This window comes from Magallana gigas, chromosome 6, assembly GCF_963853765.1.
Source record: "Magallana gigas chromosome 6, xbMagGiga1.1, whole genome shotgun sequence".
Classification (NCBI taxonomy): Eukaryota; Metazoa; Mollusca; class Bivalvia; order Ostreida; family Ostreidae; genus Magallana; species Magallana gigas.
The window spans coordinates 54,787,510-54,806,711 of record NC_088858.1 but is presented as its reverse complement, the minus strand read 5'-3'; the positions used below and the strand labels follow the sequence as shown (position 1 = coordinate 54,806,711).

The window sequence follows — 19,202 nt, the reverse complement described above, 5'->3', positions numbered from 1 at the left end:
AAGATTTGAAAAAATCATAAATTTTTGTCAAAGGAAATATTTCTCTTCTAAGGAATATATATAGCAAATCAATTTTTGTACAGGACGACAATAATTCAATTTTGCTCCAAATAAGGCTTCTTAACGTCCTTTTCCACAAAAATATGGCTAACAGAAATTTAAAACCATTATATTTTTGTCAGTTTAGTAGAAAAGAACATTTTAGTAGAAAAAAAAATCAACATGAAAAATGCAGCTCATATTGCTCTAAGAATTAATATTATGAGCATTTAATATGTGAAACAAGTAACCAATAAATAAGTGGTATAATGCAGTCTCTTGTGATCAGCAGTTTTGTTGACAAACTAAAAAACAACCATAAGAAAATCTGCTTAAATTCCTCAGCTGTGACTAAGACAGAGAGAAAGGCTGGGTTTTCATTAATATTCTCTGTTATGTAAGGCCACACATTCAGGGCCACTTGATTGTTGTATGTACCTGGATGTGCCAACACAACAACACAATTCACAGGTGGACCCAGATTTTAAATGTCTACTAACAACTCATAGTATAGTATCCTATTACAGATTTATGATAAACATTTAAAAGGTATACTGATAGCTTGTTTCATATCAAGAAAACAATTAATGCTGGGTTTTTGTCAATAAATTGGAGGAATTGTAAATCAAGTTCTATATACATTAACAAGTCCACTTCTTAAGGTGGAATAACACACCTGGAAAAGTCACTCAACAGGAAATTTTTTGATAATGAAAGATATAATGATAAATAAACTGTACAAAAGTCAAATAAGCAAAAAATTTGCAGTTTGGGGATAAAAAATTTATCTAAAATAATTATTCCAGTAAGTAGCAACAAAAGCCCCTGCGGGATTCGAACTCGGGATGTACGGATCACAAGTACGACACTTTATCCACTCAGCTATGTAGTAAGTTACATGTTTCAGTCGGTGAAATCTTTTTAATAAAACGAAATGTTGTTTCGATCAGCGGTCAGCCATTTTGTGATGATGTGTTATTCCACCTTAAAGAGATACTCTATTACTCTAGGGTACTGAACGTTCATCTTGCAAAAAACTAACCTATTTTTCTCTGGATCCGTGAGATTTTTCATACAGTGTTCAACCAATTAGTGGCCCTACCCCTTTCGCCTATCAAGCCCATTTTCAAAAATAAGAAAAGGGTTTCCTCTTGAATATGACTTTTTGTACCGTTACCGCATAATAAAAGTTAAAATAATTTCTAGCTCCATGCGTACTGCCTTAATGCACAATTTTAAGAAAGTGATGTTATTCTTCAAAGATATTCTAAGCCCCAGGGGTGCATAATAGGAAGAATGCAGTATAAAACTTGTTTTGAACCTCACTAATTAGTAAGGACTACACATTTAAGACAGTAGTATATGGAGTCACCTTGTGTATAAGTGATATACCAGAAACTAGCTCAAGGGAAATGACCTTGAGTGATTGATGGCTGATCTGTGTCCGTGTAAATCTGACAGGTCAGCCTGCATGGTCAATTCATCCGCTCCATACAGTCCACCAGATCCTTGAAAACCAGTGTAACCTCCAACCAAAGACTCTCTCTCTCTCTCTCTCTCTCTCTCTCTCTCTCTCTCTCTCTCTCATTGATCAAGCAACCATTAGAGGACAGTCCCTCTGTTCCCAGTTTTCTGTCAGGAGGTTGACCTTTAACCTGCATTCCTTTGATGTACAGATACCTACCTCCCAGAGGCTCAGATCTCGTGTTTACAGCCAAGTAGGAATTAAAATACAGCATATTTTAAACTAAAGTGAAGCTGCCTACAGGTGGTACATTTTACATTTTCATTTCTATAAACACCCAGAGTGAACAGTCCCACGTTTACAACTACTGGACTCAATCACATATCTCTATAGGACTCAATTATCCTCTTAAAGATGATTGTAAACACTCAGGAAAGATGAAATAAACTGACCATTTTGTTAAATCCATATACATCCATATACTATATGTACTCCATCTGTAGATATCACTAAATTCCAACAGTTAACTTCCACAGTCCTCCATACCTGTACACATACAGGTGGGACAGAACACTGACCCTTGACCCCGGACCCCCTCAGGGCCTGGAGTTATTTATAAGCTGTCTCACACTGGCCCAGTACTCTGTCTGTTGCATAACATTACACTTATATGTATACCAAGGCGTTGTAAACAATGCAGTATCTTCACTGGCCTGCCCAATACAAACAAACAGGCATTGTATGCCAGCCAGGGGTCATGCTTTACTTAGCTCTAATTATTTGTCGGAGAGGGGTGGTGTATCAGTTCTGTTGTTGTTTTTTAGATGCATTTATTTCTAGATTCAAAGAGTGCTTAAATATCAAATGTCTTGAAATAAGAAAAAAAAAGTAATTTAAAAGACAAGTATTATCAATCAATGAAGAAAAACATGCACTTATTGTTCACTCAGGGAGCATGTTTGAAGTTCATTATCAGCTAGAAGAATTCACGAGAGAGAGCACTATCATGCAGAGACAGAGAGGCTGTTCATCAGATTTATTGATGGAAATCTTACCCTCCTTTTTTTCTGTACATAGATTAAACAAAAAACATATCATTAGATTTGTTTGATGAAATAACCTTTCATTTGTACCCAGATTCTTTCCCTGATTATTTCTAGAGCACAGGGAAGTTTGTACCCAGTAAGAATTTACAGCACCGGGCTGACCTATGAAACTCGTGCACACAACGCAAAATAGAGCAACTTAGGATAAGTAGCTTTGTTTAATTCTCTCAATAAAGCATGACAAACAAAAATCTCCAGTGGGGGTGGATGGCACTGATTTAACCTCCATATCACAAGGCTGACAGAATTACTGCCCTTTGATATTAATAAGTAATATGAATAAAAAGATAATTAAGACAATTTTTAGGTTTTTTTTTAACCTACTGTTTTTTTAACATGAACATTATAGAGGATTACTAGACTGCTATCCGATGCTGACTGATTAAACAAAATAAGTATGTAATGGAATGGATTCTATCACACATAGATACAACACTGCCCTGATCCCCTTTCTCACCGATAGCTGGGACAACTAACTAACTAACTAACTAACTAACTAACTAACTAACTAACTAACTAGCAACAAACATGTAACAAACAATAAGCCTGGTTCTTACCCTGATGTTCTGTCGATGTTTGTCACAGATAGGGCTCTGCTCTTTACAAGAATTCTCATGCACGTTGATCGAACAATCTACAACCAGAATAGGACGTGACAGAATATTGTTCACATAAAAATATTGGTGCTAGTACATTGATATTTCATAAAGCATTATTGTTCATAATAAATAAATTAATTAATAAATAAAACATAATTACTCCTGCAAACACCTTTTCATGATGAAAAGAGTGTCTATACAAATGTAGCTACTATTACACAAACTGATATATGATTCTATATACTCTGACAGTAAATGTTAATTTCAATATTCTTCATATTCGTGCATATTCATCAGCTTCTGCTGAATATGAATTTTCAACATGTTAGAGGAGAGAGAGAAATCAAGGAGGGTCTTACTTTCACATCTGAGGGCCGACTTGTTGGCCATGGACTTGGAGCAGACATCACAGGAAGTGGAATTACTGACACTGACCGCCACAAAGTGGTGTCCATGACGACCTTTGTTTTCCTTTTCCTTGTGCTGAAAAATCAAGGCAGGGTCATTATTTATAACTCACACTGGGACGATCACATCATTCAGCATCTCAACGAGTGGAAAAGTGGCTACATTGTTTGACAGAGCCATAGAAAACACAGACAGAATCCCCACCAACCCACTGGATTCTCAAAAACAGAAGGAGTCCATTAATGGTGCAATTAAACATATAAATTTTTGACCAAATTAAGATTCTTTTAGAAAGAATTTCAACTTTAATCCAAACAAATACTCCTGTAAGCCATATAACAGTTATTACTGGCAAGTTTTCAAAAGAAATCTTAATTTACCCTGCATAATAAATATTCCTCTTAATAATTTCTAGAGTTTCTGGCTATAATAACTGTTAAATAACGTGACAGGCATTCATTGATTGCTTCTCTCTGATTAATATAACATAATAAGTGTTAGTAAAATCTTGGGTACAGGTTGTAGATACTGAAATCCTTCGACCATCAGTAATCTGGATAAACATGTACACTTCCTCTGTTTATTGCGGGGGACATGTGATCTGTTATAACTATATACACATGTACACTTTCTCTGTTTATTGCGAGGGGACAAGTGATCTGTTATAACTATATATCTGTTATCGCGGGGGGATATGTGATCTGTTAAAACTATAACAAGGCCATTGTTCGGTCAGCTACTTACAACCCACAGCAGAAGTTGATCCATGTGATTCTGTAAAGTATCATCCATTAAATCTCATCATTTCAAAAGATTCTGTTAGACTTTAGAGGATCCCCCCCCCCCAAAAAAATACATTCAACACGACATAGTAAACTATATTTAACTGAACACATCATAACATAACAAAAATGTTTTTTTGTCTCTTCATTTAGAAACAGAATTCTTTTTTGGCAAACATATGTAAAGTAACAGAGAAGTCATTGATATAAATATAGATTGAAAAAAGAGATTGATTCTCTCCAAGTGCATGATGTACAAAAACAAAAAAACACTCAAGAACCTGTCAGACACTGGAACCTCAAATTGTGCGACTGCTCTGAGGACTTCCATAAGGATACTTACAATATATATTGTTGCTTTATCTGTATCTTGTACTGTCACAAAGAACAACATCATGATAAAATCTCTCCCACCTCAAAACAACACATCACAGATGTCAATATCCAATGACAACTGAAAATCAAATCAACTGTCTCTCCATCAGATAATCAATCCACACAGCATTGAACAGAACCTGGCCACTACTGGTATTCCTTGGCTAACAACAGCAGGACATTTCTAGACAACCATGGAATTCCTGCGGTTGTCCTGTGGTGCTTGACCTTGTAACACGACCTTTGTTTTGGAACCACAGAATGTGTCAGATGAAAGTTAACTAGGTGTCTCTGGTCTGTCCGACTTAAACGGACATCGGAGAAAGGTATCCTTATTGGGTTCTAACACCCTGAACTTGTCTTCAATGACCTGATTCTGGAATCATTACAGACAGAAAACTAGAACCTGTGTCTCCTTCTTGTCATCAGCACAGAAATAATCTAATGTAATTCTGGATCTATCGAACAATAATGACTGGAAATAAACCTGTCAGTTACTGGCTCTGATGACGACGACCCATCGCAGGCTATTCCCAGTCAGGGCTGACGGTGCAAGATCTAGGTCGTGGTCACTGACTGGTCTAAACTATCACATTGATTGGCTGAGGACCACAGGCAATGAATTCTCAACCCTTATTATCCCCCCTCAATGCAGATCTTACATAAACCACCTGCCCAGGCATAAAGTGTCTAAAGACAGGGCATAATTGATTTATAACTGTGAAAGCTCCATTCAAGGAGATGGATTAAAGCACCAAAGTCTTGATCACAATTGATTTAACAATCATTTATCTTAATTGAGTAATCATACACTGAATTCAAAGTCTACATGCTAGCTTATTAATGGTTACACAATTCTTCTCTAATAATGGCATATGTTTAATCATGAGATTAACAATTAGACTATACTGGGACTTCATCGGCATTGAGCTTTGTGGACCGCGGCATGGCGGGGACCATGGGGACTACGGCGAGGTGGGGACTACAGCGAGGCAGGGACCACAGCAAGGCAGGGACCACGGCAAGACGGGGGAAAGAAAAGGGAGTGAAGCGATCGAACTACTTCTGGTACATTTACATCAACATGTAAATAAGCAAATGCATATCAATAATAAATGTCACTAAGTAAATGCATACAGTTTGAACACAAAAGGATAACAATATACCAGAATACATGTACTTGCAGGAACTTTGCAGATACCGTCTCTTGAAAATTGAGGATTGTTTTAATTTCTTAAACAAACAAAAAATACTTCATTCTTTGTTCTTTTTTTTTTTAAAGATATCTCTCTTGCAATTTATCAATTAAGAGATTTTTTTTGTAATTTCAGTCACACTATTGTATGCAAAATGTGTTAAGGCTATCGGTTCAATCACTCTGAGCCAATCACAGATTGTGTTACAGTAACTCCTGTGGTGTTATTCAGGGGCGACAACTGCTCTTTATCTCTTTGAGATCTTCTATCCCCTCCAACACCTTATGATTCCAGGAGTTATAGGACACTAACACACTACCAACGATCACACCTTCCAATAAACTCCAGTTTACTGAACAAATCAACAAAGACTTCCAGTAGACCATTATTATCCCATCTGCCAATGTGAAACATTAGGGGATAAGGACACCTGCCATCCTATACACTGATAAACGGGTTTTTTAAAATTTAGTTTTAACCCCTCCTTCCCCATTTAACATTTTCAAATCTCAGATGGAAATTAAGGTTGAATAGCAAAGCCCTGCATTGTGTTGAAAAAGGGGAAAGAGAGTGGCAAGAGAGAGAGTCGAACCCCTGACCCCTGCAAATCTACCCCAAGAGCTCTCCCCCTAAACTAAGTAGGTCCATACCCACGACTAAGGGGTACTACAGGGTACTAACCTTCTTTGTTCTGTAACTGCTGCCCAGCCGAGAGAAGACACTGCTTTTACGTTTCTTGTCCTTCTCTTCTTTCTCTTTCTTTGCGATCTTTGCCTGTTCCTCTGTTGAGTAGTTGGCAGATCTAGAACAGCACAGCAATCATGTTAATAAAACCCCACAACACAACCCCACACTCATTACAAGGACCAATGGACGGCTATTATTGATAAAGGTCAAATCACACCAAAGTCAAAGTAATTTGTTAAAAACTTCAAGAATGGAGACTATACACACAACGTTAGAATTAAAAATCCACATGTTAATTGTCTGATTACAACATCTAGTTAGAGAAGACAGACAGACAGAACAAAGCACCCAATATCGGGAGACATCTTGGCAGTAGCAATGTTCCAATGTCCTCTGGTTGTTTGCACTGATTAACAAACTAACGTCTATTAGACTATGTTTATTATATTCTGTAGTGTGGGGTTTGTGATCTGTGATATATCAAGGAAGTCTCCACATCTTCTACAGACCTACTAGTACATATGTACTGGCCAAAACCTGCACTAATAGCCACTGTTGTATTGTATTGTTAGGGTTAACGTGAATAATAAATTCACTAAGCGTAATATGTTGACTAAGCAGAAGCAGTGCTAGTTATTGGGTGTTTAAGCTCAGCGTTTTACCCGTTTTCCCCCATCTTCCCTAGAATCATAATAAACAAATCAAACAGGTCCTCTTTCAGAACCTCAACAAAATCCAACCAATCAGCTTAACTGTCTTATGCTAGATGATGGAAGGGACAGAGTGCTCTCCCTTGGTGAGCTGGTTCCCCTAACTGGTGGCCGTAGGACACTTACTCAGAGAGGAAGTCTAGCAGTGACAATTCAGACTTGCGGCGGGATTTAGTGCCGGTACGTCCCAGTAATCGGTTTGTTTTCTCGTCATCGTCTTCCTGGACCTCCTCTTGCCGTCGGAATTGTGCACTACAAAGGCATAAAGCTTGTTCTATCTAGCCATAAGCTGGATAATGCAGGATCGATATTCATCTGGTTAGAGTTTCAGATTTCATCATATTTCAAAATTTGATATTTAATTATATATAACATATTCATAATATGGAAATTAAAATGAAATAATTTAGAGAAAAATTTACATAAAACAAAATTTCATGAAATCACACAACCCTTGTCCAATTTCACTTCAAGCAGTCTCTGATGTTAAAAACAATTTTTTTTTTTTTTATTTTACTCTCAAGTCTTATCAAATATTGCTTTCTTGCTTTTTACTCTTTAGAATTTATTTTTATCTTTTTTTAAACATCATAATGAAAATTTAAAAGAGACTGGCTTCTCTATTTTTGTAAACTGTGGAGTTATCCATCTATCTAGCACAAAAGTGTAGCAACCAAAGGTTACCTCAAATAGTGCATCCAAATATGCAATGAAACTGACAACCGTCTGTAATTGACAATGCATCACATCAACATTAGGAGCAAAGGAAGCAGTTCAAGGCAAAAGTGCTCAGCGTGCACATGCAAGAAGTATAAAGTATAGCGATTGGTCAAACATGCTTGTCAGTTTTGTTACTGGCTATCTCATTGGTCAGATTTCTGTGCACTGCACAACATATTTTAGTGCTCTGAAAGTTTGGAAAAACAAGAAAATGTTCAGAAATGAACTGTTTTAAGACAGTTTTTGGTTCTGAGCACAATTTTTTTTTTTAGAAAGACTTGGTAACTACCGGTATTGAGTTTAACTGAGAAGATGAAGAAAATTTCAAGATTCTTTAGAGTATTGTATCAAATATTCATTCCCCTGGTTCATGCATATGCATTATGATGCTGTTATTGACCAATCAGAGGAGGCCAATGACTTAGGTACATGTAAATAGGTTGTTCTTTCAGAGCACTAGAGAACTGCATCAAACAAGATCACAAGACAAAGTGGGCAGGCAAACAATGGCAGTCACTCACTCGTGTTCCTCTATCAGTTTTTGAATGATTAGATATGAGGGGGTATTAGATCTGAAATAAAAACACCACATAGCACCACTGTCAGAAAACTTCCATCTACTGTGCTCAAGCCTGCTGCTCTAGTGTAAAAGGTCCAGAATCAACGAGAGGTGAAAATTGTGGTTTAAATTTAATAAAAAAAATATTCAACATTAAAAATTAAATTTGTGCAAAGGGTAATCATGTTGAAAGTGCTTTAATCGGTTTAAAACAAATATTAAGACAACCTAAAAAGTTGACTATAAGATAATTACACTTGTATTTCGTGAATTCACTTTCATTATTAATCTATCCTATACATTCAAACTATAACTGAAAATTCATTCACATGCAATAAAACAAAGCTGGCTAGAGTTTAAACTACAATAACATAAAAATATTGAAAACATTTAATATCTATTCAACTTCACTCCAAAACAAAAACGGTTGCTATGACAACTCTCTAGAAGGTCAGCGGTCAGCTACATGCGGGTTACAGGGACTGTAGACCTCTCTATAACTGATATAATTACCCCCCCCCCCCCCCCCTCCAACATCCCCCTGCACTGAGACTAATAGAATCATTCATTATTACGAGTGTGGGATAGTGAAATTCCACCGAGGGGACAAGATTCACTGTCTAGGACGAGGCTTTGCCGAGTCCTAGACCGTGAATCTTGGCCCCTCGGTGGAATTTCACTATCCCACACGAGTATATAATGAATGATTATTTTTCTTGCATTATATTAGCTTAAAAAATGATGTTTGACAACTTTCTGTTATGACGTTCAAAAGATAACTTTCGGTTTATCCCTCCGCGTGCTTCAAATAGTACAAGTTAAATGAAAGCATACGACAGTTTTTTCAATTAAAATATGAAAAATTGTAGTTAATTATGCAACACAATTACTTAATGGATAATCTCAATGCATTATTTTGCATTTCCCTACAGCAGACAACGTTTGTTTACGTTTTAAAACAGCGTAGTAATACACAGTGTAAGACAGAAAAATCTCACACTGCTGTCTCACACCGGACAAACCGATCTCACACCGGTGATAATGCGAGAATATCAGGTACCACACCTGTTACTTCAGGGAAAAAATATGACATCTCTTAACATTCTTACTACATGTATTATACATGTATTAGCTTATTCATATTACTGCATGCTTTTTGCATCACTTATTGATATCCCGGTAGCTTGTCAAAGTTTTGATCGACAGTAGATAATTCTGGAAATGACATTCATCAAACAGTTACACTAACATGTCACATTTCCACACACTTTATATGAAATTGTCCAATAGAGCAGTACATTTACTTCAGATTGGATCCTTGAAAATTCAGATTTTTACAGACATATCCCCCCTCCCCCTTTTTTAAAATCAAGCGAGAGGTTCTACAGCAAGAGGTGTGTAACCCTACAACAGTACGATGCATTCATTGACAGCCCATCATTACACGCCTCACAAACTCGTAGCTACACATACCGGAAAAGTTTAGTCCGTCTGGACAGCAAGGAAAAACAGGAATCAATTTAGAATCAAATGATTACAACTCTCCCTGTATAGAGCCAGGAAACATGGGAAATTCCACGAGGCTTTACCCGAGGACTTATCCCCAGATATTTAATTAGAATTTAACTAAGAAACAATTTATACTGAGAAAAATGTAACAAATTTAACAAAGAAACTCAAGAGATGTTAGTTCTAATACTAATACTACTATAACAAATAAATTGGTTATGTTGATTTAAGTTGTTGTATCTTCTTGTTTATTAATTAAACGAAGTAAAAACTAAACTAAATCAAGGTAATAAAGAACTAAGTAACGTTGTTAGTGAATTCATACAAGGTATATTCTGAACCTAGTTAACATCTTGGTCAAAAAATAATATTTTTATCAGTCAGATAAGTACTGAAGAATTTAAACAAATGATAAATTCATTTAAGTACTGAAGAATTTAAACCACTGATAAATTCATTACATAAATCAGGAAGGCAGAAAATGCACTCCTGAGTATAAATTAAACATCAACATGATATAAAAGAAATGAGAAAGTCTAATTATGGAGAAAAAAATTATACTTACTGCTTAGATTCCTTCTGAAATGACTTTTTCTCAGCTGAAAAAAGGAATTTCAAACATTTTGATAGTTTTACAATACTTTAGTCAAGGAGCTGAAAAAAGATTTTCAACGACATATAACAATTACATTCTACAACTGAATCCCAACATATTTTTTCCAGTTCTGCATTTTGAAAAATCTTTACACCTTAAAAATATTTTCTATGATAGGTGTACTCAAGAAGTGAAAGTATGATTTTTAACCTCAGAACCATGCATGCATGAGTATCCCCATACCTTGCTGATGTTAAAAAGGTGATGGGAGGGGGAGGGGAGGAGTGAAGGGAGAGAGAGAAAGGAAATGTGTAATAAAGAAAAAATACAAGAATGAAAGACAACTGATAAAAAGAAAAATTTACATCATCTAGAAAAAAAAAAACCCCAGAATTTGAAGCCTGAACTGAAACAGTGATGTGACGTCAAAATGCAGAGAACCATAACAACCAAATAGTCCTATCTTTAATGAGAGCCTGCCCCAGGGGGAAACAATGATTGAAATAAAATATAAAACAAAGAAACAGAAAGAAACTCTGCTGGTCATACTTGGTTCTGGGTCTTCAAAGTCAAAGATATGCCTCCCTGCATCAAGAACCCTACTCCACCAATCTGATTGCATGGAATATCAGAAAGCGCACTGCTTTAGTCCAAGAATCAGCTAATTTGTTTGTCTGTTCTGGGATTAATTTTTTGAAATTTGTCATTCACAGACATTAACTTAAATAACCTAGATGACGAGGCAATAATTCAGTCTTTCATTTGATAGACAGTTACCAACTTCTGTCAAAGTCAGATTATACATTTTTCTGTGCCTGAATATTAGCATACAGAAAGGGGAAGAAATCAATGGTGACTTTTAGATGCCCTGGAAGTTTCAAAGAGAGACAGAAATATAGCATGAATGTGATTGAACACATTTGTTACTGTCAATTCTGTAATTATTTATAAACGCAGCACATTTTTCTGAAATGTCTGAAAGAATCAAGTTTATGAGGACGTCATTTCTTCAAGACAATCTTTTATAATAAATCATCCTTTAAGAATGCGGAGCTTGGATAAGGGGTGCCAATTAAACCTTTAAACATTGGTTTCTCACAATACAGTGAAGTTAGGGGAGAAAGATGGTATCCTAAAAATCTACTGACATTGGTCCCCAATTGGGGTTAAGGGGTGGTCAGAAACCTTCGTATGGAAATTGCTACAAAGACTATATAGATTTGGTTTATGTGTCAATACACTGATGCTTTACTGGATGAAACTGCGGAAGGTTTTATTTGTCAATACTGTACACAGGATTATTTTCGCCCCATGTAATTTTTGCCTTTCTTCCCTTGCAAACAGTATCGCCCCGTCTTGAATTCACCAGACGCAGCTGAGTTTTAAGAAAGATAATTTTTGAGACTAATTCCCGAAGTTCTAAATTTGCCTAGTGAGAATGAGGCGAAAGGAGCAAAAAAAAGAGGGCAAATATTACCCTGTATATATTGATACTATATGTATACAGACTTGCTGGGTGAAACTGCCAAGGGGATTCAATAGATTTATTGTACACACAGACTTACTGGGTGAAACTGCCAAAGGGATTCAATAGATTTATTGTTCACCAGACCTACTGGGTGAAACTGTTGTGGAGATTCAATAGATTTATTCTACACACAGACTTACTGGGTGAAACTGCCAAGGGGATTCAATAGATTTATTGTACACACAGACTTACTGGGTGAAACTGCCTAGAGATTCAATAGATTTATTGTACACCAGACTTACTGGGTGAAACTGCCAAGGGGATTCAATAGATTTATTGTACACACAGACTTACTGGGTGAAACTGCTGCAGGGATGGAGGGTGTTGACAGAGACTTAGTCATCGTGGAATGTGGAACATTAAGGTTAGAGGTCAGGTCATCATCAGTCGAGTCACCGCTCTGACCCGACATCGTCGTCTCTCCGTCCTGGGACAGGGATTTCTGAAATTCAATACCAATAATAATCTGTATCATCCAAACACATGGATTAAAGATATTGGTACGTTTAGTATCAAATATAAAATACTCTACAGTAAAACTCGTTCTGTGCAAACATAGATATAGCAAATTCTCAGATATAGTGAAGTTGTTTGAGTCCCCGGTAAAATTCTTAACAAATCTTTGCAAATCTTATGAATTTATAACAAATTACGATACAACAAATTTACGGATACAGCAAAATGATTTTGCATCCTGTAGAGATGAATAATAACGAAATTTAACACTTTTGTAACAAATTTATAACAAAAATATGCACTACCATTTTACATAATATTTTGAATGAATTTGTTTTCTTATAAATTTTTCAACTCACAATCCTATTATTAAAGGTATCAAAGAAATGTATTTTTATTCTAAGCCTCAATTTGCAAAAATTATAGTCCGGTGAAAGAAAAATGTATATAGTGAATTATAGTTATTATTACGAATTTGTTAAACCAATACAACGAATTATGGATATAACAAAGTAAATTCATTGGTCCCTAAGACAGCTATAACTGAGTTTTACAGTATATATTATATTAATACATTTTGTATTTTAAAAAAAATTTCAATATACTGCAAACTACATTTTATTTTCGTCAAATTTATTTCGCGATTTACTTGAGATGAACTGGTTCCCAGCCACTCATTTTAATATCATGACCACACCTGTGTTGTTTATAATCATATAACGAGGATTTGTTTGTAGCTAGAAATAATCGCGACAACGAAGCTCTAGCGAACCTAGCAAAAAATTCTCACACTAGAATAAAAGTTGGTTTTCAGTTAATGTATCTTTTTTTACTCAAAGAAAATTATTCTACAAAGCATAATATCTGGCCTGTGTATACTTCTAGAGTATACTTCTGATGGCTAGCCAGACTCACCATGGGTTGTCTGGGGGTAATGAGTTCTTTATTGTTGCTATGAAGTGTTTTGGTCAAAGTTTGACCCTGGTTAGCTATGTGGGCCTCATCAACTTTCTGATCTGTAAAAGTAACAAATCACGCTTATCATCAACATCTTACATATTGCTAATTCAGTGGAATTTCATCTTCTCATAAGACTAATGTTTAACATTAATTGAAAAACGTTTACAGAACATGTGATTTCTGTTAAAAGCTAAGAATTCAAAGCATCTCTTTAAATCATAAAAATGTGACATCAACTTATTAATAATTTTCACATTTAATTTTTTGTAACCCAAGATTACCAAAAATTCATCACAGTTACTATATATAGCCAGTCTTACTATATTTTTGTGTGTGGGAGGAGGTGGGTGGGGTCACCACGATTCCCTCCATGGCTACAGGGGGGACCACTTGATCATGTGACCCGTCCGTGGGGGAAGCCGGGGTTTGCTCAGCCTCTGCGTCATCATTGGACATCTCATTGTCCGAGTCATTACCATCCAAACTGTTCAAGCTACAGCTGCAAATAAGTATCCATAAACTAATTCATAAAAGATGATAGATTTAAAACTGGAATGAGCTTATGGTTTTATTTACCGTATATATGCATCATTTAAAAATATCTCTTTCACGGAGATGTTAAGAATGCTTTGAGACAATGAGAATAGCTTACTAAATGAGATGCTGCAAATATATCTAAGTGAGATAGGCCTACTAGATTATCCAACTCTCAGAAAGCTGATAATATATCAATAAGTGAGATGCTGAGATTATCTCACTCATTGAGATGCTGATAATATCTCACTCAGTGATATGCTGAGATTATCTCACTCAGTGATATGCTGAGATTATCTCACTCATTGAGATGCTGATAATATCTCACTCAGTGATATGCTGAGATTATCTCACTCAGTGATATGCTGAGATTATCTCACTAACTGAGGAAATGTGAATTTCTCACTCACCAATTAGATGTAATTATGTATTGTCCTAGATTTGATTCAAATCTCAAAAATATATACATGTATGAACCAAGAAAAGTATCACTATCAAAATAATATGATACTTGTACCAGAATAGAATGGTTTGATATAGATGAAAGAATGCATCAGTAACTGTCCTAAGTAACTGACCAATTTGAATCCAATGAATGATTGTCCTGACTTAACAATTCAATCAGACAGGTTAAGTATAGCCCATACTGCACTCGGATAAATGTCCGAGATGGAGCAATTTGTTTCCCTCATTGCCCAATAAGGCAGTAGATAGGAATGGATAAAGGTGACCTGAATAATTGATCTTTGTCTATTGATTGATTCACACCTCTGGTCTAGAACTCTTCTACAAACCCTGCCATCTTCAGTGTGATCAAATTACACCAAGTATAGGTGATTACCTAGTCAAAGTTTGACATACATCAGTAAGAAGAGAAAATGACAGGAAAAAATTAAATAATTGCTTGCTACTGAAAAGTGAATAATTGATGTCATAATGCCTGGTCATATGGAAGATAATGTATTATAAAATTCCAAAAGCAAAGAAGACCGTATCTGTTTCATAATTATATAAAATCAATCAAATTTTTACGAAGACTCCAACTAACATGTACATTATCATTGTGAGCAGATTTTTATGGAGACTCCAACCAATAACAACAAATTGTATAATAGATTTCCATTTGTGTGGGCTTAGCTGCAGGAAATGCATCCATACACAACTTACGAAACATCCCAACTTGTTCTGTGTATGATCTATTGTCATTCACACAACTTACCTTTTACCAGATAATACAGGGTTTATATTTTTGCCGATTCTGTGACCTATTGCATTCTGGGTCATCAGATTGGGCCCCCAGCTTCTCCGCCTCACCCCAGGGGTGTTGCCTCCATAGTAGTCCTTCAGGAAGTTGTTGAGGCTGGAGTCTAGATGGTCGTCCTGACCGTCTGTCCGATCAACCGTCCGACCGTTCACATAAATCTACAACGAAGATGTAACCAACTTTTAATTGTTGTGTAAACCATGAACACAAATCTACAACACAACAAGGGATATCACTGACTTCTAATCATCATATAAACCTTTCAACAACATATAAATCTAAAACAAACACAATTTTTCCACCCTCTAGCTCTCACAAAGAATTAAACAGACTTTTTTAACAAATGTGGAGGTCAACATCCACACTCTTTTTTGCATTATCTAACAATAAGCACACTTTATTCTTCTTTATATAAAGTTCTTCACCCTATTCACTAGTTTGGATCACCGTCTGTAAATCATTACACTACAAGACAAATAAACTCACATTTGACTCAAAACAAACCTTGGTGGTTGAGTCTCAAGGACAGTGAATGAGGCTGCTACTTTGAAGATAAACAACACAAAATTATCCCTTACAACCTTAAGTGTACACAACAGATCTTCTATGTTTACTCATTTTACCCTCTCCTTAGAGTTGGGGTAAAATACTTTGACAGCACTCTCCTATGGCTGCATGTAATGAAGTTTAATGATTAGAGGAGAAGCTTACAATGACTAGTAACAAACAGATATCGAAACACAGAAATACGATCCCCAGTAAATGTTTGACGCCCGTGAGATCACAGCAATAAATGTGTGTAGTCACCAGATGTGACACTCCGACCATCAATGCAATGATACAGCCACATCCCAGCACTACTGTTACAGTCAAAACTAACATATCTACTACTATATACTTTATAAAGTCTTGTTTAAAAAAAAAATTAATATACTTTTAAGCATATCAAGGATTACAAAGAGTTATATATTTGTGCACTGATTAACTATTGCAAGTTCTCTGCATAATAGTGCTTTGCTGTTAATTGAAAACGTGAAGATTCAAGAAACATCTCGTGTACATGATGTAGGAGTTTTAAATACCTTTACATCACACTGCACATTATTTGTATGTTGCTGAAGAAGAAGAAAACGTCACATGAAACTGAATTGATATATGAATAGAACACTACATCTGGGGCACATAGATGGGTGGGGTCATTGGGTAGGGGTAGGGGTGGGACATAAAGAAAAGAGCTGAGACTTACCTGAGATATAGGTCACAATGCAGGAAGTTACCACCAAATAACACCACTGTTACATCGGCAGACATAGATATCAAAGGAGCAATCAATACTGGCATCTAACGACCAGACAGACCGCCTCTTATAATGTAGCACAATTATAGCACATCTAACGGCCAGATACAGAACATGTCTTATAATGTAGCACAATTATAGCACATCTAACGGCCAGGTACAGAACATGTCTTATAATGTAGCACAATTATAGCACATCTAAGGGACAGGTACAGAACATGTCTTATGATGTAGCACAATTATAGCACATCTAAGGGACAGGTACAGAACATGTCTTATGATGTAGCACAATTATAGCACATCTAAGGGACAGGTACAGAACATGTCTTATAATGTAGCACAATAGCACATCTAATGGACAGGTACAGAACATGTCTTATAATGTAGCACAATTATAGCACATCTAAGGGACAGGTACAGAACATGTTTTATAATGTAGCACAATTATACCACATCTAATGGACAGGTACAGAACATGTCTTATAATGTAGCACAATTATAGCACATCTAACAGCCAGGTACAGAACATGTCTTATAATGTAGCACAATAGCACATCTTGGTCATAGAGAGAGAGACTAATGTAGCACAACCATAGCTCATCTAATGTCAGAAACAATCTGTGTGTGCTATAATGTAGCACAATAGCACATGCATCAGCCAGAGTGAGACTGTGTGTCTAGTAATACAGCAAAATCAATTAGCACATCTAACAGATGTGTTTTGAAATGTAGCAGAACAGCACATCTACAAGAGATAACTATGTCTCAATGTTGCATGATAGGCCATCAAATGGTTAAAGACACACTGTGCCCAATGTAGCTCAAAAGGATTTCTACAGGTCACTTCTAATGGTGACAGAGTGTGTGTCTGTCTTAATGTGACACACAACCATCCACAATTTTACATGAGACACCAAAAATTCAAATCGTGAAGCATATGGTTCAGTGGTCACAGGTGTTAGGCCAGTAACCCAAAGGTTGCTAGTTCAAGCCTCGCTATGGTCACCTGATGTTGTGTGTTACACTCATAGAAAAAGCACTTGATCTATGGAGGGTAATCGTGTTCAAAAATCCAGACATGTAAACTTGTAAATCCGAATATGCAATCGTGTTGATGTGTGAGCCTGAGCATGAATATGTGTAATTCTGATCGTGTAACCTATAAAACTCGGGCATAAACACGTGTAAGATCCTTCGCATGATGCACATTTTGCAACTTTATTGTTTACATTAGTTAATTAAACCTTCAACTTTGCACACTTTCAATCCGTAGTTTCTGCGTTTGTAACTTCAGGCTCGGCAATAGCACATCTGACATGATACAAATTGACAAATGTAAAGTCTACAAGTTTGTCGAATTTTGACAAGACCTTATATGGCAACTGTCTTGCTGCGGGAAAAGGCATGCCGTAACCGCCGGGCCGGAATGAACGAAAAATAAACATAATATTCAGCTAAACTGTTGCAATAAGCTTTTAATGAACGACACCTTTTCTATCGAAAACACCGGTATTATTTTTAGAAAAAAAAATTGAGGTATGATTGAAACTGGACCAAACAGGAAGAGGTTCATGTAGAAAAAAAATCGTTGCCGATGTGACGAATGCGCCAATTTCCGTAATATAATTCTCATGGTATCATAAAAGGAAATGCCTAATATCTTATATCTCTAAAAAAAATTGACATGTTATTTAAACTGGAATATAAGTAAATGCGTACTCTTTTCTAGAAATGAGACGGATCAAGAAATTTCCTAAGGGGGTAAATATATTTTGAGCGGCATGGGGTTCGAAGACCGCCGTGAGGTCCCATGTAACTCCATTGCTTCTGAATTCTAAGAATTTTGAGAGTGAATTTTTAACCGGGTTTCCGATTATTGAAATAATAACAATTGCAGACGGGCGAGTGGCTGTCAAAAAGGTACCCTTCTGGTACCGATAACTCCTGGAACAGTTTTCAAGATAGGAAGTTGTTCTTTTGCAGATCATCTATACATATATATCAGAAGTATGCAAATTGCTAGGATTTTGATTTCTGATAATTTATAAAAATATCAGCTGTTGCACTTAGTCATTTTTTGGCAAAAACATTGCATATAGAGTACCCCATTTTTACTCTTGTTATTTTTCTGAATTAGTTAGAATAAACGACCTGCAAGGATTTGGTAATTTTTCGCGGAAAAATTTATGTTATACTTTACATGTATTTATATTTTTTGTTGTTATGTAAGTGAAAGATAAATAATAACACAATCTTCAATAATAATAAAAAAAAAAACTAGCGCATATTTTTTGTGCGCCGTAAATTGAAGTTTTACTATGGGAGGCACTGTAGCTCAAAGATCGTCCATCTGTATTTTTAGACAGGGAGCTACAGACCTGCAGCTAGTTCACAAGTGGCTGTAAAGCTGTAT

At 36.1% G+C, this 19,202-nt stretch overlaps 1 protein-coding gene across 29 annotated transcripts in view; it reads right to left on the bottom strand.

Moving 5' to 3' along the window:
* Positions 1–19,202, bottom strand: part of LOC105319868 (rho guanine nucleotide exchange factor 18) — a 77,469-nt gene that overhangs the window by 26,234 nt on the left and 32,033 nt on the right. For 12 of the 29 annotated variants that reach the window (XR_010714779.1, XM_066087956.1, XM_066087962.1 and 9 more), the window contains 13 exons: positions 16,575–16,607; positions 15,448–15,650; positions 14,015–14,193; positions 13,650–13,750; positions 12,573–12,720; positions 11,300–11,362; positions 10,721–10,754; positions 8,609–8,659; positions 7,494–7,619; positions 6,652–6,772; positions 4,362–4,391; positions 3,569–3,692; positions 3,168–3,244 (listed from right to left, as the gene is read on the bottom strand). Coding sequence is in view for 28 of the 29 variants with exons in the window: in XM_066087956.1 (XP_065944028.1) it covers positions 3,168–3,244; positions 3,569–3,692; positions 4,362–4,391; positions 6,652–6,772; positions 7,494–7,619; positions 8,609–8,659; positions 10,721–10,754; positions 11,300–11,362; positions 12,573–12,720; positions 13,650–13,750; positions 14,015–14,193; positions 15,448–15,650; positions 16,575–16,607 (1,290 nt within the window). In the remaining variant the exon portion in view is untranslated. Of the gene's footprint in view, positions 1–3,167; positions 3,245–3,568; positions 3,693–4,361; positions 4,392–6,651; positions 6,773–7,493; positions 7,620–8,608; positions 8,660–10,119; positions 10,138–10,720; positions 10,755–11,299; positions 11,363–12,572; positions 12,721–13,649; positions 13,751–14,014; positions 14,194–15,447; positions 15,651–16,574; positions 16,608–19,202 lie in introns of all 29 variants that reach the window. The other 17 variants (XM_066087959.1, XM_066087976.1, XM_066087957.1 and 14 more) reach the window with 17 other exon arrangements.